General features: G+C 36.3%; 1 protein-coding gene across 1 annotated transcript in view; it reads right to left on the reverse strand.

Moving 5' to 3' along the window:
- Positions 1-901: 901 nt before the first annotated feature.
- Positions 902-22,305, reverse strand: part of DCUN1D1 (defective in cullin neddylation 1 domain containing 1) — a 32,678-nt gene continuing 11,274 nt past the window's right edge. Inside the window, exons 2-7 of the mRNA XM_074328486.2 lie at positions 22,041-22,257; positions 20,654-20,822; positions 18,277-18,407; positions 5,628-5,710; positions 5,325-5,421; positions 902-3,962 (exon numbers count right to left, since the gene is read on the reverse strand). Coding sequence (XP_074184587.1) covers positions 3,883-3,962; positions 5,325-5,421; positions 5,628-5,710; positions 18,277-18,407; positions 20,654-20,822; positions 22,041-22,257 — 777 coding nt within the window. The 3' untranslated portion in view covers positions 902-3,882. The remainder of the gene's footprint in view (positions 3,963-5,324; positions 5,422-5,627; positions 5,711-18,276; positions 18,408-20,653; positions 20,823-22,040; positions 22,258-22,305) is intronic.

A 22,305-nucleotide genomic window follows, 5' to 3' on the forward strand; every position in this document is an offset into this window, starting at 1 on the left:
ACTATCTGCCTCCAGAATCAGATACAAATCAAGCCAAGTATTCAACTAAAACAGCAACAGATAGGATAAACCTGGAAAAGGGGATGTGTACTATTAGGAATTTTCGAATTTATCGTAACTGTAAAATATAAACCCCTTCCCCTCGGAAATCAAAGGCAAAGGTATCATGATATATAACTTCACCACATTTCTATATAGAAATTATTGCTATGTGATTGTAAAAATGGAGGCAAGTAAAGAGTTCAGAATATACTCGTTTATAATTAAATGATGAGCCAAAACTGGAACCCTAATTATCACATTATGTAGAAATCACAATGCAGGTATTGTGTTCTCAGGTATTAAGAGATATGTTAAATAGTTCACATTTTAAAAACATTTTATCATTACATTATCAAATTTGATAAAATCTTATCAAAACATCTATGTACTCAATATAAATCATATTGTTAAAAGTATAAAGTGACATTTAAAGAAAACTGCTGAGGTGCCAAATAAGTATTTTCTATTAAATATACACAATTTAACATTTAGAACTACATAAATTAATTCTTGCTAGAAGTTGATTCAGGTTTACAAAGGCATACCTTGTGAACTGTAATAAATTTCCCCAGCACCACTTTCCTTTTTCATTCCAAAATTCTTTCATTAGTTGAACTTTCTTCTGTCATCCATATGTAAAAGTTACAGAAGGTTTACAAAATGTAGTCTTAATAGTAACATGTTTAAAAAAATCTAAGCAAAGTGCACGTTAAACTAGCTACAACTACTCAAACTTATCATCAAATAAAAAATAAACACTTCATTCACTTAAATCTTTCTGAGAAAAAAATAGTATACCTTGCTTAAATAATTCCCAGTAAGGATATTATATAAAAGACTTCCCCTGTTATTTTATTAAGTTTACTTTCTCTCATTAAAACTTTTTAAAAGTCTAATGAAGAACACACACTTACAATGCCATATTACACAACTACAGTACTGTTAATTAAATAAAGCAGCCCAGTATAGTTGTAAACATTTTAAACGTAGTAAACAAGAGTTGGCATGTCTTTTCTCCCTAAAACTTGCCATTACAATGCTCTTTCCACGAATAAGTATTCTTCCTGGAAAAGTTTTCAGGTATATTTTTTAGTCTTTAAAAATATTACACTGAAATAATATGTGAAAAGATTTGATCATGGCAATTTCACTGAAGCTTTTATTGCCTCTGTTGGTAGTATGACAGGGATTGTAAGAAACACAATTGAACTTACAGAGATACGCAGATGATAGTCACTAAAGATAACCTTGATCTCAAGTACTTTTATGTGTGGGCACTTCTAATTTTATACACTTTACTATTTAAAAAGCATTACATTTTAAAATGTGTACCTGTTTTGACATTTGGCAAAAAGGAAACTGTACCTGTGGTTCAGTTTAAAACAAAGAATCAGCATGGGGAGTTCACCAGAATGAAGACTGAAACACTAATGAATTAAAGCAATTCAAGTTGTGTGTGTGTGGGGGGGGGTGTCTCCTTCAACCTCTCTTCCACACACACACACATACACACACACACTCATATGTATAAGCATTTTTTAGTACAAAATATTCCCTGTAACCAGACATTTATCCTCAGAATAATCATAGCATATTAAATCAGTCTTTTTTTCAGCCCTAGTAATAGTATTGTTTAATTCTAAGATGCCATCATAGAGTGAACAACCTTACCTTTTATGCTACATAATTATATTCAAAGATTTATGTATTTTTTGTTTATAATTACACAGTAATTATAAATGTCTAGTACCACACTGATGACAAATACTATTTTGTTGAAAAGGTCTTGCATTTAAAAGGAAAAGTCTGTAAAACCCAAGGCACTAGGCCATGAACCAATATCAGACTTTATGAAAAACAATTTATATTGGAAAGAAAAGCTAATGGGATCTCATTCAAAACACAGCATATTTGAATTAATTAGTCAATCTAAAAACAATACCATAACTCAAAATCTTCAAGACAGGAAACAAAATAGTACATATATATCTTTTTAAATTTTTCATAATTGAAGTTCCTCTTTATATTTACAAATATGAAATCAGGAAATACTTGAAAGGAAAGCAGCAGGATTCTTCTTCTTTTTTCTTCCACCCCCCTTTTTTTTAAATAACCAATGCCAGTAACCTGAATAGAAATTTTCAAAATTTTCTTTTGGCATAATTGTATTCTTAATTAAAGTTATGATTGGAATATTAATATAATATCCATGGGAAAAGCTTTCTAGTCAATTTCAAAATCATGTAAATAAAAAGTAGTTTTAATATGTCATTGTTCTTAAAATCATTTCCACATCTACACAAAATGTACTGCTAATCTGAAGTACATTCCTTTGATGATTTCAACATTAGACCTTAGAGAATGCCTGGATACACCAAGCAAAATCTATTCCTGCTAAAGACCATAGGCATGTAATATTTGAAGTTTTACTTTTTTTTAACCTGCCTTACAGAAATATTTTAAAAAGCAATAAACCCTTCTTCATGTGTCAGGAAGTGAACAGGGAAATCAGCATTTTCCGCACAAAAGCAGTTCAAAGGTCTTGTAATGAAAATCATACATACAAGATAGAATTCTGCTTTGATGTGAAAACTGAGCTAATTTGATGAAACAAACAGTAAAGAGACTAAATAATTTATGAAAATAGAAGCCAGATTGGTATTTTGCATCAAGTGTATGCTTGCTTGAAAATCTTTGCTCTTCAAGTAAGTATTTGGCAACCACAGTGATTAGCAGTTAAAGCAATTTCAACAAAATAAGAAGTCATCAAAAATGGACTATTTGTATGAAAGAGCAGTACCTATAAGGATTGAACTTCATGGCTCATCACGACCATTTTCAAAATTTAATTCCTACTATCATCTTATAAATTAAGAGAATTTCATTTGTGCTCCATAGTGTGCTGACAAAAACAAAAACAAAAAATAAACCCTCATGCCTAAATTTAGAATATTGTATTGTGTAGCAATCTGAAACATTCAAAACAAATTAAATAGTATGACTTATTCGACAGGCATATAAGCATTTCAAAATCATAATGAAATCCAATTATGTAGTGCATAATGTAGACAGGAGACTCTGACATTATGCAGATATTTTCTAAATAAAAGCTCCCTGTAGGACAACTATATATAAACATGGCTAAGATAAGTGCAGACTAGTTCTGTGGAACCTTTTAAAATCGAGGGTCTGAAACACAATAAAATTTTCAGGTAGGCACACGAAATTATCCTAAAAATTTTTCACGTTGGTTATTTTGGTATTTTTTCATCAGATTCTCTACTCACATCAACAATACATGTGATTTGCCAGGAAAAAATAAAATCCCCCAAACGAAAACACCATTCCAGATCTGGTACACTTAAATATATCACTCTCATTGGAAGTGCTATCAGCATAGTCTTTGCAACTAGCCCAAAGCATATATTTAAGAAGTTTTTATAAATTGTGATGTTCATGTGTTTAATTCTTATGCCAAACTGTTTTCTGATGAAGACAGCATTGTGCTTTATGCAAGAATGGAAACCTCAAAATAATCACCATAAAGCCTCTAAGTCTTATGGGAGAATAACCTAGGATGGTCCACAGATATAAGATGAAATCCACAATGTTGGAATTATGAATGTTTAGAGCGGTCCAGACTAGAAGACAAGCCCAAACCACCATTAGGAGAATGAAATACGATATGGTCCAAGATGTATCCTTAAAGTTTTGTCTCAACCCTCAGTCTGACTTGCGAGGATTGATCTTCAGTTCAGTCCAGCCAGCAGAAATTGACTGTGCAATTTTCCGTTGTATTTATTGTACAGACTATGTACATTCTAGAAAGTTCCTTTAGTGCTACACTGTTGTACTTTTTGTCCCAGCAATTTGAGGGCGTGCAAATTCCACAAAGTCATCAATAAGAACAGGCCATGCTCCTAGGGAAAAGAAATATATGGAAGAAAGAAAAGCAGAAATAAGACTAACATTGTAATAGGATCCATTATTTTATAAGTACCTTCCCCATAATAGTTAAAATACATCATAAGTATTTCCACTGATAGGACTTCAAAAATTCTAGCTTTTTAGAGTTTCTACCAAAAGTATTCCTTTTATCCTCTCCACTCTATTATTCCAACACTTTATCATTCCTCAAATGATAAAAATAACTCTTTTGGTACTCAATAATATGGTTTTGTGAAAGTCACTGAAGTCAGACCACTGAAGTAATCTGGTCAAAACTGGCAGCCTAAGGAACGGCCATGATCTGAGGGCATGCTGCCAGTGCTGAAAGCATAGTAGGTAGGAGGAAACAAAATTTCAGGCATTTTGTGGCAATCTTACAAAGCAAATTAACAGCAAGTATCAAATCTATCCTATTTCATAGTTACTAAAAGACTTAAATTCCACATATGCATGCCTCTATACATCCAAGTGCCAACCTCTAAATCAGAAAGTTCTCCAGTTCTGTGTAAGGCCTAAGAGCACAATTATCAGCCATATGCAAGATTAGACATTTCTTACTTTTTAGTGCAAACTATAAATGACAATGAAAACAAAGAATAAAATAACATCATCTCTGGTTAGATTAAATGGCTCCAGGACACTTTTAAGGAGGCAAGGTCACTAAAGATTTTTCAAAGAATACCTCTGTCTATTCAACAATCTCAAAAATGCATCCTGCAAATTCTCAAGGGGAACTAGGTAAGTATGTGTGAAGAAATCATTGATCACTGCCACTTATAGAAAAACCAATAGTAAATAGAAAAGTAGCATCAGCTTTATACACACATGAAAACAGAAAAGCATTCAATCAGTGAATACTTATTGAATGAATGCCAATAGTGCTACGGTACTATTAGCATTACAAAACAACTCCTAAATCCTGAAACTTCAAGGAATCTTGCCTATTGTCGATAGTATAGCTGAAGTACATTTCAAGTTAGACAAAGTCACTAAACTTAAGGAGTTTACAATCAACTTCACAGACAAGACAAACAGGTAACAAGTTAAAAGTACATTTAGATAATAGGTTCCTAAAGTAAACTTAAAATCTAAAGCATGGATGAAAATTACTTATGCCTTTCTGGAAGACATGAATACTGAGTTGATATTTAAAGAAACAAAACAATACAGATTGGTAAAGAGTATAAAGGTATTTCATACATTCAGAAGAGCATAAATAAAAACTCAGAAGAGGGAAATCCAACTCCAAGAATAAAAGAAACAGACTAGAAGTTCAACAGTGTGTGATAGAAGAATGCAGGTAAAAAAACTGGGAGGGCAAAAATTTTCATTACCTTCCTCGTCATAATTAGACATGTCATCTGCAATCATTGTACTGAAGTCTAAAAGAAGATTCCAAGTATCTTTTGGTATTGATCGTTTATGATGTTCCTATTAAGAAAAATCCAAATCACTAAAAAGAGTTTAAAAAAACAGTCGATGATGCTAATACAAGAATGCAAAACAACTTGTGTAATGAAATTCTGGTAATCAAATTTCTCATCTATGTCCATTACATGCTCTGAGATGAGTCAGTCATGCTTTAAAATGTTAATTTATCTTCAAACAAATCAAAATTTTAGAGAAAATAAACTTACCAACAAAAATTTATTCCATAAGTCTAAGAATTTAAATCTTCCATTAAGCACTAAATTCCAGTAGGCAATGGCCATTTCTAGATCTGTAATATTAAAAATAAATTATGTATTTCAAATGTCATAAATATTTGTCCCTAAAAAACAAAACAGGTAAGACCAAAGATAGCCTTAAAAAATTGGGGGTGGGGGGGGGTGGGCTGTGTCCTGAATCTTATGTATTAAAGTTTTCCTAAAGAGATAAGCCCAAGGTTTGTATCTTGCCTCCATCCTTCAGGACAAGAAGGATACCACTTACCTCATAGGGGGTGTTTCTGAAGTTTCAATTTAATAATGTAGATAAGCATGCTTGACTAATTCATAAATATTCAAGTGTTAGTTCATGTACACCAGTATTTCTCAACCTCAGCAATTATGACATTTTGAGCAGGTACTTTTTTGTTACGGGGGCTGTCCTACGCATTGTAACATCAACAGCATCCCTGGCCTCTACCCACTAAATGCCAGTAATAGCTCCATCCTACCCCCAGTGGTAACAACCAAAGATGTCTCCACACATTGCCAAAGGTGCCGAGGGAGTGAAAATTGCCCCCAGCTGAGAACCACTGATGCACACCTATAAGTTGTAATGCAAAGAATTTCTACCCACAATCCTAATCAATTTTACACTCCAAGTTGTTGGCTGTCTGATCCTGTCCATCAAGGAGACTATTAAGAATACTTACTTAAAAATTAAAATTAAATAAACTAAGATTTGCTTTTTCAAGTTTGATGAAATGATATAAATGGTCATTTAATTGGGTTTGAAGCAGAGAAGGGTAAGGAAGGAATACTGCCAAATGAAAAAGAACTACACCTGTCATATGACAGAGTGAAAGACCTATGACCTCTCTCAAAGAACTAAAGTAGTTAAAGTATCAAGCTTTTATGAGTAAATTTATATCTCTAGGTCAGAAAAAATTACATCCCAAGTAACTTAAAAGTCCTTTTGAATATGATTTCCAAACTACTCCTGATAATCTGAGGAATCATGAGAGACTAAGAAAGACTCCAAAAAGGCTCACATCCTGCCTCAAAGAAAAATATATAGGCCACAGGCAAAAAATTCCCATCATCACTGGCCCTTAACCTCGCCAAGGATAGGGACTACATATACCCAAACTAGCAGACTGAAATACATAGCACGCATTCAGAAACTGCTTAGTGAACTTCCTGTGGTTCCATATGCAAATGTACTTACCCTGAAATCCATCATTACTTCTTCCTTCACACTCAATGGAAAAGGTGCCTTTTTTCTCCTATCCAAAGATAAGCCCCCAAACACCACTATTCTAGATCTAATACCATCCTGCCTCTTCAAGGAATCTTGTCTATTGTCTATTAATTTTCCTCTCTCCCTACCTCTTCAACTTTGCCATCTTCTGGCTGTCCCCTTCCACAAACAGACATGCTTAGCTTATCATCTATCTTAAAAAAAATCTTTCTTGGGTCTCTCATTCCCTTACTAGCTACCCTTTTTCTCCTTCCCTTCACAGATAATATTGTACATGGAGTCTTTTACTTTTACACAAAATGTGCTCCTAAAACATGTCTGAAAATCAAACTCAGATCCCCACGGTTTAAGAGAACTAGAAACATCACATCCATTCCTAATTACAATTCCTTTTTAATCTTTAGTCTTTAAAGCTCTACAGCCAATGTTCCTTCCAGGTTCGTTTTCTGTACCAAATAAACATAATTGTCTAGTTTAAGTGCAGTAAAATTGTTGTTATTAGCACATGCAGTACGATTTACCGTTCTGCATGCTTAATGATTTTCTTCACTTCAAATGCATTAAATGTATGAGAACTAAGCTTATTATTAGTGTTAACATTTCTTCAACTAATTTTTATAAAATAACGATGAGAAAGTGAAGTATATTCAAATCACTGCATAGCATGCGACGCCTATAAATGCCCACTTGTCAGCTGATACACTAACATAAGCATCTGACAAGAGTAGGAGTGCACGTGTGTGATGTTTGAAGGTTCAAGTTGTACAAGAGAACTTTTTATAATCTACATTCATTGCCCTATTTCTTCACCTCCCATATCCTATTTAATTCTGTAAGCTAGTGTTCACCTCTGCCACTCACCCTAGCGAAAGTAATCTCTGGAGGGTCACCAGATCCTTCTGGTTGCCAAATAAACACTTTTATGTCCTTAATTTACTTGGCTCTCTGCCACATTTGACAGAATTGAGCACACCTCCTGGATGGAATTGTCATTCTTTTGGCTTTAATGATAGCACACTATTGCTTGTCCCCTGTCCTTTCTGGCCTTATTTTTTTTACTGTCTCCTCTTCCTCCATTCATCCATTAAATACAGTGTTATATAACAGTGTATGTCAGCAATAACCACTTCTACTTCCCTCAGTAAAATTTTCAAACCTTTACCTTTTTTCATATTATATGTTCAACCACCTCTAACAACTCCTAAATCTGAAACTTATATCTCTATTTTTATAGCTACATATATCTAATTTCCTAAGGACATCTTCAACTGGTATCCACAAAAAACTCAAATTCAGCAGGGCTCAGACTGCACTCATTACCTTACCTCTATACACTTGCTATTTCATTTCACACAATGCATGTCATCACCCTACAGTGCTTCTCAATAAAATTTGTCATTGTGAGGAACTGTCCTATGCATTGCGGGGCATTTAGCACTCCCCCCATGCCAACAGAAACCCTTAGTCATTATCATAACCAAAAAACACCTCCACGCACTTCCAAACACCTCCTAACTGTGCTGAGAATCACTAGGGGAATTCCTTTCTTCCTCATCAAATACTTCCCATCGAAGCCCTCTCATTCTGGCTTCTCTTCTCCTACTGGCAGGGCCTCTTCATGCCTAGTTCCTTTTCACGGCTAGCTACATCACTGTAACAGCTTATAACCAGTCTCTCTTCCTCTAGTTCTGCCTCCGCTCCTTTTAAAGGACCACACTGCTTTCAGATGGAGCTTTGAGGCATATAAATTTGGTGTCACTTCCACGTTAAAATTCTTCAATGATTAAAACGACGACATACCACTACACACCTTTGGAATGGCCAAAATCCGAAACACTGACGCCAAATGCTGGCGAGGGTGTGGATCAACAGGAACTCTCATTCATGGCAACATGGCACAGCTACTTTGGAAGACAGTTTGGCAGTTTCTTACAAAACTAAACATACTCTGAGCATAAAATCCAGCAATCACTCCTTGGTCTTTACCCAAGTGCACCGAAAAGTTATGTCTCCACAAAAACCTGCACATGGATATTCACAGCAGATTTATTCATAATTGCCAAAACTTGGAAGCAACCAAGATGTCCTTTAGAAGGTGAACAGATATATAAACTGTGCTACATCCAAACGAATATTCTTCACTACTAAAACAAAATGAGCTATCAAGCCATGAAAAGACATGGAGGGAAACAAACGCATATTAATATCATTAAGTGAAAGAAGCTAATCTAAAAAGGCTACATACTGTATGATTCCAACTATCTGACATTCTGGAAAAGGCAAAACTCTGGAAACAGTAAAAAGATCAGTGGTTGCCAGGGGTTAGGATGGAGGACAGGATGAGTAAGCAGAGCACACAGGGTTTTTAGGGCAGTGGAACATCTCTGTACAATGCTACAATGGTAAATACATGATATTATACATTTGTCCAAACCCATAGAATGCACAACACCAAGAGTGAACCCTAATGTAAACTTGAACTTTGGGTGATACTGATGTGCAATGTAGGTAAATATAACACATGCACCACTCCAGTGGGTGATGCTGACAATGGGAGAAGCCATGCATATATGAAGGCAGGGGAATACGTGGGAAATCTCTGTACCTTCTGTTCAATTTTGCTGTAAACCTAAGACAGCTCAAAAAATAGCCTATTAAAAAATGTTTTTTAATCTCCAGTGATTTCCTATAGCCTTCAGATAAAATCTACACTTCTAACCCAATGGACTTACAGTTCCTCACAGGTTCCATGTCTCTCACCTCTGAGCACTTAAACTTGCTACTCTCTCCACATTAGAGATGGCTTCTTTTCTTTTGGCCTTGAAAATACATATTCATTCTTCAAGGCTCAAAAAGTATAATCTTTGTGAAGACTTTGCAAACTCACCCAGACTTAAGACGCTTCTGACTCCACACTCTCAGAGTACGCAGTCAATAAATGTTTTTGAGTTAAAAAGGAATACTCAAAAAGATTAGTAAGTTATAATTTAGAGTTGAAACACATAAAGTTGAACAGAGATAAAACGTCAATTGCCACAAGCATAGTAAAAAAACTGCCTTTAAACAGAAACGTCTGTATGACAGAAAGAACAATCTAGCTAGAAAAAAGTGGTTTAACATAGTACTTTAGCCTCTTAAATCCCAAATACAGCATACCACTAGTTAAGTGATCTCAGGCAACCAAGCTCACCTCTCTGAAATTCAGTTTAAAATAAAAATAATAGGGAGACAACCACGATGGCGCAGTAGGTAAACGCTGTGTTTACTTTTCTCACAACCACATCAAAATTACAACGAACCTACAAAACAACCATTATTGAGAATCGCCTAAAATCAAGCTGAACTGAAGCCTTTCAACTAAGGACGTGCAGAAGCAGCCACCATCACACTGGTAAGAGGGGCAGAGACACGGAACGGGCTGGTCCCACACCTGCGTGTGACCATTAACGATCAGGAGGGCTATTTCGGCTGTGGGGGTCCCCCCATCCCCTAGAAGAGTGAGAGATCCCAGCCTCACCCCAGCCTAGGGTTCCAGTGCTGGGAAGAGAAATCCCCATAATTTCTGGTTGTGAAAAACAGCAGAGACTGTGACTGAGTGAGACTGAGGGTGGCTGCACTCACAAGCGCCGCGTGGACTTACCCACCAGTGGAGTCACTCGCTCTGGGGCAGCAGCTGGAGAGGCAGCAGGGACACATGGTGGGAACTGAGTTGTCTGCCTTGGGTCGGGGGCTGGAGAGGTGGCTTTCTACTGGACATGGGAACTGATGGAGGCCATTGTTTCTTTGTTGAGCCCTCCCCCTTTCTGGCAGGCAAACACAGGAGGATGCAATACCTGAGTCTCCTCGGATCATTCCCCACATTCCCCATGCACTGGCAATGCAAGACCTGGCCCCACCCAACTTTTGGGCACACCCAGGCTGCTTTCAGTGGCTTTTTCATGCAGATCGCCTGCCTTGGCTCAAGCTGCAGACTTTCCTAGACTCTCAAAGGTTCGCAGAACACAGACAAGCAGCATCTGGCTTGAGTGTGTCCTGTGCCGCTGGCTGAGCAGCCCTACGCTAGCACTAGTGGCAGCCGGCCTTGGTTTGCGGCTTGGCCTCTCAGAGCGCTTCCAAGCGTGGCACCAGTGGCAGCCATCTGTAGATTTCTTTGTGGCTCCTGCCAGGTGGTCCCGGGTGGGGCACAGACTATGGTTGAACTTGACCAAGGTGGTCCTGGGGCTGGCGCCCCCAGTAGCCAGCTTCAAAAAGAGCTGGTGCCATAGGGTCAGCCCCTGAACAACAACTCTTCTGCTGTAGTCAAGGCCAGTCCTCCCAATCAGCCCAAGGGTCAGTCCCTCACATTGATGTGCAGTGATCAACTACAAGAGGAGGGCACACACAACCCACACAAAGGACACCCGAGCACATGGCTCAGGTGACCAGGAAGACTGCACCACTGAACCCCATAGCACACCTAATACATAAGTCCACTCTACTAAGACCAGAAGATATAGCAGCCCTACCTAATATATAGAAACAAACATAGGGAGGCAGCCAAAATGGGGACACAAAGAAGCATGCCCAAATAAAAGAACAGAACAAAGCTCCAGAAAAAGAACTAAGCGAAATGGAGATAAGCAGTCTCCAAACACTGCTATAAGAAATGCTCAGTGATCTCAGGGAGAATTTCAACAGAGAGATAGGCAGCACGAAAACAGAGATGAAAACCATACAAAAGAACGAGTCAGAAATAAAGGATACAATAACAGAAATGAAAAGTATATTACAGGGAATCAACAGATTAGATGAAGCAGAGGATCCAACCAGTGATTTAGAAGATAAGGTATCATGTTACCCCAAAAATAAAACCAGGTCTATTAATTTTTGCTCCAAAAGACGCATTAGGGTGTATTTTCAAGGGCTGTCTTATTTTTTCATGTACAACAATCTACATTTATTCAAATACAGTCATGTCATCTTCTTCTGGAACATCATCATAACATACTACCTGCTGACGATCTTAACTGGGGCTTATTTTCAGGGGAACACAGTACCGTAATAGAAAATACCCAACCAGAACAGCAAAAAGAAAAAAGAATCCAAAAAATTGAGGAAAGTTTAAGGGGCCTCCAGGACAACATCAAGCGTACCAACATTCACATTACAGGGGTACCTAGGAGGAGAAGAGAACAAGGAACTGAAAACCTATTTAAAGAAATAATGACAGAAAACTTCCCTAGCCTGGTGAAGGAAATAGACATTCAAGCCCAGGAAGCACATAGAGTCCCAAACGAGATGAACCCAAAGAGACCAACACCGAGACACATTATAATTAAACTGTCAAAGGTTAAATACAGAGAGAGAATCTTAAAAGCAGCAAGAGAAAAGCAATTACTTACATACAAGGGAGCCCCCATACCACTGTCAGCTGATTTCTCAACAGAAACTTTGCAGGCAAGAAGGGAGTGGCAGGAAATATTCCAAGTGATGAAAAGTAAGGACATACCACCAAGATTGCTCTACCCAGAAAAGCTATCATTTATAATCAAAGGACAGATAAAGAGCTTCCCAGACAAGAAAAAGCTGAAGGAGTTCATCACCTCCAAACCAGAATTACAAGGAATCTTAGAGGGCCCTTTTTAAGATGGGGGGGGGGGGGGGGGGAGTCAAGGATGGGTGAAAGGGGAAGGGGTTAAGAAGTACAAATCAGTTGTTACACAGTAGTCATGGAAATGTAGGTTACAGCATAAGGAATATACTTGATAATATTGTAATAACTAGATATGGTGCCAGATAGGTACTAGATCTATCAGGGTGATAGCTGGGAATGGGGTTGGGGACAGGATGAAAAAGGTGAAGGCATTAAGAAATACAAATTGGAGGGGGGGGCAGACGGGTGACTCAGTTGGTTAGCGAGTGAGCTCTGGGCAATAGGGCTACTGGTTTGATTCCCACAGGGGCCAGCAAGCTGCACCCTCTGCAACGAGAATGAAGTCAACGAGCTGCCGCTCAGCTCCTAGGTGGCCAGATGGCTCAGTTGGTTGGATCACAGGTTCTCAACCACAAGGTTGCCAGTTCGACTCCTCGACTCCTGCAATGGTGGGCTGTGCCCCCTGCAACTAAGATTGAACACGGCACCTTGAGCTGAGCTGCCGCTGAGCTCCCGGATGGCTCAGTTGGTTGGAACGTGTCCTCTCAACCACAAGGTTGCCGGTTCGACTCCCACAAGGGATGGTGGGCTGCAATTAACAACGGCAACTGGACCTGGAGCTGGGCTGCGCCCTCCACAACTAAGATTGAAAGGACAACTCGACTTGGAAAAGTCCTGGAAGTACACACTGTTCCCCAATAAAGTCCTGTTCCCCTTCCCCAATAAAACCTTAAAAATAAATAACTTTTTTTAAAAAATAAAGAAATACAAATTGGTAGTTAATACAGTATGGAGTATATAATCAACAAGGTTGCAAAGATCACGTAAGGTGCCAGATGGGCACTGGACTTATCAGAGGGATCGTGTCAGAGACTGTGTAGATGCCTGACCAATGTGCATACACCTGAAGCTGAAGTAGAATAATATTGAATCTCAACTATAACTAACTACATAGGTATCTATAGTCATGGGATGTGGAGCACAACATAGGGAAGATAGTCCATGGTATTGTAACAGTTATATAAGTTGTTGGAGGGGTAGTAGCTTGATGGGGGGGTTATCACTTTATGAGGGGTTTAAATATCTAACTAGTACATTGCTTTGTACACCTGAAACTAATTTAAAAAATGGAAAAAAATAAAATAGAAAATAAAAAAACAACTTCCCCAGAAAAAATAAAAATAATAGTACCTACTCTCACAGGGTTGTTATAAGGATTAAATGAGTTAATACACATAAAACATTTAGAACAGTGGTAAATAATGAGTCCTTATTATATTTTTAATAATTTTTAAAATTATGATTATAGATTCTGAAGCAGTATTGAAAAGAGAGCAAATTCAATAATAAGGTAACAAGGAGATATAAAAGCAGTTAGAAGGACAATACAGAGAAAAAAACAAGTTCTAATAACAGTATTGTCAAAAACTGACACTTATAGAATGAATCCTTAAGCCCTTATAGTCAAATTAAAAATTCAAACAGATGTAATCCCAGTGTAATTCTTTCAAACAGAATCAACAGGGCAATGAGGGATTTCAGAAGAGATCAACTGAGTGCCAGATGAACATGAAAATGAATTGAGACTGGATCCAAACACTGTCCCTAAGGGAAACAAATGTTGCCAACTCACTAGGGAGGATGGAATGGTGATTAAAAATCCAGTTCACGATGTTTTAATTTACTTAGAAATAGCTACAGTTAGCACAATACAGAGTAATAAAAATACAGAAATTGGAGTCATAAGATCTGAAGTTGAGTCCCAGCTTTCACGTAACTCTAAAGTTACGTGACCTTAATAAATCAGCCTCTCTGACCTTGAGTTTCCTCATCTTTATGAGAACAGGATAACAGGTTTGTTTTTTGTTTTTTTACTTAGCTCAAAGGGTTGTTAGGAGAACCAAATAGGATTATATAGATGAAAATACGCTTTAAAAACATTCTATAAAATTATTTCTAAATATTAAACTAAATGTCTAACAAATAATGTTAATTTTTAAATCAACTGCACAGGTATACCATGTTTCCCCGAAAATAAGACCTATCCGGAAAATAAGACCTATCCGGACCATCAGCTCTAATGCATCTTTTGGAGCAAAAATTAATATAAGACCCAGTATTACATTACATTACATTATATCATATTGTATTATACCCGGTATTATATTATTATATTATATATTATATTATGTATTATATAAGACCCAGTCTTATATTATACTAAAATAAGACCGGGTCGTATATTAATTTTTGCTCCAAAAGACGCATTAGAGCTGATGGTCCAGCTAGGTCTTATTTTCGGGGAAACATGGTAGGATTCTAACTGAACCACAGTTCAAAGCAAGTAACCTCCAGACTTTAGCCTAATTAATGTTCAGGATGGTCCTAAAAATTACATAGCTGCTAAAGGACAAATGTAATTTTTGACCAAATTAATAAATAGTCCCACAAAAAAATAACAAGCCCATGGTGTTCTACATTAAATAGCCTCCGTCTGGAGTACTATGTTCAGGATTAAGAGCTCTATTCTGAGAGAAACTGTAAAACTGGAAATGTTTCAGGGGTGGGGGAACAGAAACAGGAATAATGAAGGTCTCCTCAAATGAAGAACAGTTAAAATAATTGGAATGCTGACCTGGAAAAGAAAAAAGAGAAGGGGTAAGTGATAGCGATCTTTGAAGGTTGGGCTACCTCTGTGCTGCAGCAGAGGACAAATAAGAGCAATGGTAGAAGTTCTGAAGACAAAGATGTGTTAGCTTAATAAGGAAGAACTGTGTGATAACAAGAGTATTTTGTGAAGAGAATGGACCACTTCCTAAAACCATGTGTGTCCAATCCCTGTATGTTCAAAAGTAAACGCTAAATGAGCATCAGGTACTTTGGATAGGTTAGATTTAATAGAGGACTTACGAAATCCCTTCCAAATTTAAGATTCAGAAGACTATACGAAATGACAGGTGACTAAAGCAGATGGTGACAGAGGAAGCACTATCCTGTGTCACAGAAATAAGGTTATAGAAAATGAGAAAAAATGGAAAACACCAGCACAGCTATTTATAAGTAAACCACAGTGATGTCACTGTCTCTCTCCCTATTTGTTTGGGGCCTCACCTCCTCTCCTATGATCTTCTAATTCCTCTCTGCCAAATACTTTAATATATGAGCCCTATAAACCCTTAGAAAGGCAGTCAAGAAAAATGTTTTCTTTTTAATTAAGTTCTTCAACTAAGCAAGTCATTACTTTTCCTGACACCCAACACCAATGCAAAACAAAAGGAGAAACTATAATTTACTTTTATTACATTTTTCTTTTCATTAAGATGTTTTTAGCTTTAGTTTTATTTAAAAATTCATGGGGATGTAATGTACAGCATAGGGAATATAGTCAATAATACTGTGATACAGTGGTACGGTGTCAGATGGTTGTTGGACTTATGGTGATCACTTCTTTTAGGTATACAAATGTTGAATAATTACGGTGTACACCTGCACCTAATATAATATTGTATGTTAGCTATATTTTAATAAAAATATTTTAAAAAATTTAAAAAACGTATCTTAACCATTTTTAAGTGTACAGGTTCAGTAGTGTTAGGTATATTCACATAACGACGTGCAACTCATCTTCAGAACTCTTTTCATCTTGCAAAACAAAAACTCTATACCCATTAAGCAATACTACATTTTTCTTAAGCTCAATACTTATTAGATAAATAAACATAATTTTTAGATCTAATTCTTCTGCTTAATCTTTTTCTCAATATTTCCTGTAATCTAAAACTCTAATTTACCACATTAATACATGCAATATCTATAAACATAATTTTGCTTTATTGTTGCCACATAATAAAAACTAAGATTCAGAATCAAAACTACACATTCACCGAAAAATATCATTTATTTTGTGCTTCAATAAGGGGTAAGGATATAACTAAGTAATAGGTTTAGCCCCTTTAAATCACCATTGATATTCACAACATTTTCTTTAATCTTACGAAAATATTGTGCTATATTTCTAAACACAACAAAAATAATCACTTTAGTATATACATGTTAATCAAAGATTTTAATCGGCTTGTATTTGTGGGAAGGAAAAAGGAAACTAGAAACAATAGCCCAGTTAACTGGTGGCCACAGATAGAAGATAGAGAAACCAACCCTAAGTATCTCAGCTTTTTTTGCTGGCAAAATGAGGAATTTTCCTTTAAGAATGGACTCCAACCTAAACTGAAGAAGCAGTTGGAAAGGAGGCTTCATTATTTAGAATTTCACTTTACAGATATTTTGTAAATCTTTAATCAATTTCATGTTTAGTCACCCTTTGGGTCAATTCACCAATACAAATGTTGGACATTCATCCCTTCCTCACTAGTTTTCAATCACTTCCTCAGACTAAACCCTATTCAGATAATTCTTTCTCAATGTTTCCCCTCTAACCTAAAATATAAAGAAGAATTAGTACAAGAGGCCCCTATTAGCCACTCCAACTACCATATCTTCAATATAAAAAACAAGTTCACTTCCATCATTGGATCAGTTATTTAACCTTCCTTTACCTCAGTTTCCTCATCTGCAAAGTAAAGATGAAAAATAGCTAGCACTCTATTATTATGTATCTGACACATCGCAGGTGGTGACTTATTGAATGAAAGAATATAACTCATGTTTGCTAAAAATTAAATGTAGCACTATGCAGAGTACTTAGCACACTGCCAGGCATACCGAAAGCTCACACTGAATGGAAGTTACTGCCATCATCAAAATCTTCAGGGTGTCCCCACGGCCCACAAATTCCAATTTAAACTTTTCTGTCCTGTTTTTAAAAGAAGCCTGTGGTTACTGAGCCTTAATGTGTCTCACTAATTTAATCTCCAAACAAGCATTCCCACTAAAATCAACTCACCGTTTTCTATCTTCCGCTAAGAAGCCAAGCTTATTTCTCAAGTTTCAGACCTTCATTCATTCGTAACTATCCTCTCATTGGAACACCTCTGATCTTCTCTTGCGCAGCCAAAGCAAACCCTTTAGTTCACATCCCATCTTGCCCAGAAAGCATTTCCCAACCATTCCTGCTTTTACTCATTTCTACTTTTATCTAAAACCCTCACACACGTTTTATTATTTTGTATTATCTCCTACTGTCCAATCTTACTGAGGAAACTGTAAATTACACTGTAGCTTTTAGTTACATTCCCCTAGTTATCCCCAAAGCAAATGTATAGATATTACATACAGTATAAATTGATCTAAACTGTTAACAGTGGTTATTTCTGGGTAAGATTATGAGTAATAATCATCTTTTTCATTCTTTCTTATAGTTTCCAAATAAATCATAACCAGAAAGAACAGACTTATCTGGCATTCTCAGACTCGGAAATGTTACAACGCTATTTCTACAGAGCCATAATGAAATAACTTATGATCCTAAAATCCTACAATATCCTCTGGAAAATAAATAAACAAACAAATGTATGTACATATGTCAGGAATTTTAACAACTATTTATTTTCTTTGTTGTAGGTCTAAAAAAAAAAATCAGAGGTTCATATATGGTATCCAGGGTAACCAACCCTATTATTGAATGTGCACAGTATTTTTGAATAAGCAGAAGTTCATTGTTTCTCATTGTTTTTCAGTAATTGGTATTTTCATGATGACTTTATGCTCAAAACATTTAACTTTCTATTATAAAACAAATGTATTTGAATATATTTGAAATGCCAAATATAATTTTTAAAAATTCTTACCTAATCCTTTTTGTCCTGGATTCTTTGCAAAATTAAAAGTAAACTGGTAAAAATCCTTAAATCGTCCTGGTTCTTTCAATTCTTGTTCCATCTTGGGTATCTGGGCCTTTAGTTTTTCTATGCTGTCACATCTACATTGTAAAATTAAGTTTATAAAAGATAAACTTTTTGACTATAAATTAAGGACTTAACTTATTCCTATGACACCTTATATTTATTTCATAGAACTTTTTAAAAATCAGAGTTGTAGTTCATCTTTTTACATTACATAAACAAGTATGGCGTTGGCTGGAGGAAGAAAAGGTCTGGAGTGATTAAATGTTAGAAATAATTACTATTTTTAAAAGAACTGGGCTATTACTTTTAATTACATAATTCACTGGACTATTAACACATCTGTAGAAATCAGCTGCATTGGACAGATGAGAATGTATAGTAATCAACATAACAATTACCAGTTTAAACTGTAGTAGATACTCCTTACATGGTAACAAATCACATGTCTAGCTTGCAAACTGAAAACAGTTTCCTGCTTAGGTGAGGAAGCAGTCCTCTGGAACACTTACTTCGTTATATACAAAGTATAATAAATATCAGCTGAGCCTCCTACCATTTCCAACTGAAGTTATCTCAAATCAATATTAAGTTTTTTCTATATTTTGCAAAGCATTCCACTTCCAAGGAGCTGAAAGGGTCCAAGTACCAAGTCTTACTTCCCACATAGTAGCCTTAAGGTAGGAATATTCTATTTCTTACAGATTCCACAAAACCAATCATTCCATTTTTCTTCTGATCCTTTTTGCTTTTTTTTTCCTTCTGTGTTCTTTGTAACATCTCCCAGATCATTAGTTTGTAAATTAAAATTTTGATTTGGAAGTTCATTACGTTTTACATGAATTCAGTTTCAAATGAAAAAAAGTGAGTTCTAATGAAAACTATCCTAGCATAGAAAATTCCAGCAAGTTGAGGATAGGGCCGGCTTTGGCTGTAGAACATAGGGTCTAGGCCAGTTATTAATTTATTGTTTCTCAGCTTTAAACCCACCCTTCTTTGCACTACACTGGGACTATTTGTAGTGGACTACAAAGTATGAGACTTCATTTTTCTTGCCCACTGGCTCACTGTTAAGTTCTACCAATAGAGGGCAATGAAAGGCTGAAAGAGGAAGAAGGAACTTCTCTTATCCCAGTTTATTTTCTGCAGAGAGCAAGGGTTTCAGTGTGGTGGAAGGTCCCAGCAGTGTTCAGCAATGGTGGCAGCTCGCATGTCTCCGCAGCAGTGGCCTCTAGCCAGTTTCTTCTTCATCAGAGTGGCAGCAGGCAAGGCAGGCAGCGGTAGCCACACCCTCTGCTCTGAGGGGATCTCTTTTCTAGATTCCTTCCTTGTTCACTTCCCTCAGCTCCAGGAGTAGTGGCAGCTTCTAGTAACTGCCACCTGTTACAATTTAGAGCTTTCTTTTACCCCTTTTACACAATAAAACCAATTTTTAAACATACCCTACTTTGAATAAATTACTGATATGTTTTTGTGTCTTGCCTAGACCCTGACATATAAATTACTGATATGTTTTTGTGTCTTGCGATGTCCCTCAGGCTCAAGATCAGAATGCCTGGGTTCAAATCCTGGCTTTAATACTACCTACCTCTATTTCTCTGTGCCTCGGTTTCCTCATCTCTGAAATGGGCTTAAAACACTACTCAAAGTTATTGTGAACTGATAGGTGAAGTACTTACTTGGCATAGTTCCTGAAATAAATGTTCAACAAATGTTATCTATTATTATTCAATAGTTACCCACTGAAAACAAAGGGCAGCCTGTTACCTATCCACAGACTGAATACTTTTGTAGCCTCATTAAATACAGATAGGAGGCCATAGGTAAAACCTCCACCCATGACTTTTCAATCTATTTATCCCAAGACATTTACCTGATCAGCTGCCAAGGTATAAATTGAACAAAAAGTGATTAGTATCTTCCAAGATTTTAAACTCTAGGAGTTTGTTTATAAATTCAGAATTTGCAGGCTCACATTAGGACATGAGTTATATAACTCAAAACTTGCTCATTTCACTTTTTCACTTATCCATGTTAAATATTAGAACACAGTAATTTATTTTCATATTGGAGAACCTCCATTAGAAACAAATGATCAAGTACAACGCAAAAGGAATAGGCTGTACTACCTATTAAGGTAACTTGACAAACCCAGAAAACTGGTAACATGGGAAGGAACCAGCAGATTAACCATTTCTACTTCTATCAACTTTTGTGGGCTGGTAGGTTTATAAATGTACATCTAAAAATTTGTCACATAATTCAGTTCCACAGTCATTCTCATAGTAATGTACCTAAGTCCTTCTGGTAACCGCACACTCACCCTAGTTCTGTCATGCCCTCCATGAACTCCTGTTTGGAGAACTCGCACTGTGTCGCTGCTCTGAACTTCCACGCAATGATCAACACACTAATGCTGGCGGGGTCGAGGGCCAGGTCATCACAGAACTGCTGTATACCATCTATTCCAATTTTATTTTCATCTTGAGGATCTTTAAAAATAACAACGCAATATTAAATTAGCACCATACTTTATCATGCTATGCCTAAAACTGAAAAAGGTAACAACTCACGTTCCGTTTAAAAAAGTGATCTCAATAGACCACAGACATGAAGCAACATTACACTAACAGATATTTCCCCCTATAATATTCAAAGTCACTTTGCCCCCAAAATAGCATTCTTAAGACTAACAGAATATGTATACAGATGGGCACTTGATTTTTAACTCTCATTTATTCATGTAAAAATGTGCCATAATCATAAACATTCAGAAAATCAGACATTCCTATATAGGGATAAAGGGGTTTTACTGAACATATCCATACTTTTTTAAGTAGGCATTCTAAATTACCAGCATTATATACAGAAATTTTCTTTCTTAAAAGTTCATTTTACCACAGCAATCACTTCTTGAGAGTATTGGAAAAACCATATACTCTGCAATTGAATCCTAATCTCAACAATATAAATATCTGTTGTTCAAATTAAAGAAAAAAACCAACTATCAATATTTACTTATCAGGGAGCAAAAACTTTAAGTAATGACAAATAGAAAGAGAAAGGCACTCTGGCACTCTTGTCACATGCGATTTGCTAACATCTGTAGGAACAAAAAATGTGACTTTTTTGACTTTGAGGCATGAGTTATGTATAAAACATCCCATTTTTGGAAAAATTTTGAAATTCTGTATTTATATTTCTACATAAACATAAAAGACATGGAAGAATTCACACCAGGCTATTAAATATTGGTTCCCTCAAGAGAATAAATAAGGAAAAGATGGAGAAACTATTTACTTTTCCTTTATTCATCTATTATGTATTGTTTAAATTTTTTAAAGTATATACTACTTTGGGTTCTTTAAAGGTTATTAATCAAAATTATTATGCAGGTTTTCTTAAAATCAGTTCAGCTGAGTTTTGTGAGCGAAAAATAAACAGCCCCCCGCCCCAGCCCCCATTCTCAAATTGGATCATGGGGGAAGACATAGGTGGGGGATAAATGGGGAGGAAATGAAGAGGCTAAGAAGGAATTTTAGTGAAAAGAGGAAAATAATTTCTCTCAGATCTCTTGAAGCAATTCTAAGATCTACAGAGCTCTGCTGACACATCCACCCAACTTATGTTCTATGTATAGATTATTTCTCACAAGCAGCATGTAACTTTAGAAAACCTGGTTCAAAATATTTAAAATCACAAACACTCACCTTTGTATCTATTGTACAGTTGTTCTAACTTCTTCCTGTCCAATGATCCTTTTACACTCTCTCGTATATAAAGTTCAGGATTTTGGAAAAAATTGTCTGTTGCAACATCTAACTTCCAGTCATTTTGAGACAGACAACTTACTGCTGTTTTTTCACTAGATTGTGTGAAGATCATAAACTGACGAACTTTATCCTTCTGCGATGATTTCAACTTGTTCTATTGAGACCAGAAAATAAACTGAAACACTATGTAAAATCACAGAAG

The sequence above is a fragment of the Rhinolophus sinicus genome, chromosome 17 (genome assembly GCF_057876585.1).
Source record: "Rhinolophus sinicus isolate RSI-liver-muscle chromosome 17, RSI-T2T, whole genome shotgun sequence".
Taxonomy (NCBI): Eukaryota; Metazoa; Chordata; class Mammalia; order Chiroptera; family Rhinolophidae; genus Rhinolophus; species Rhinolophus sinicus.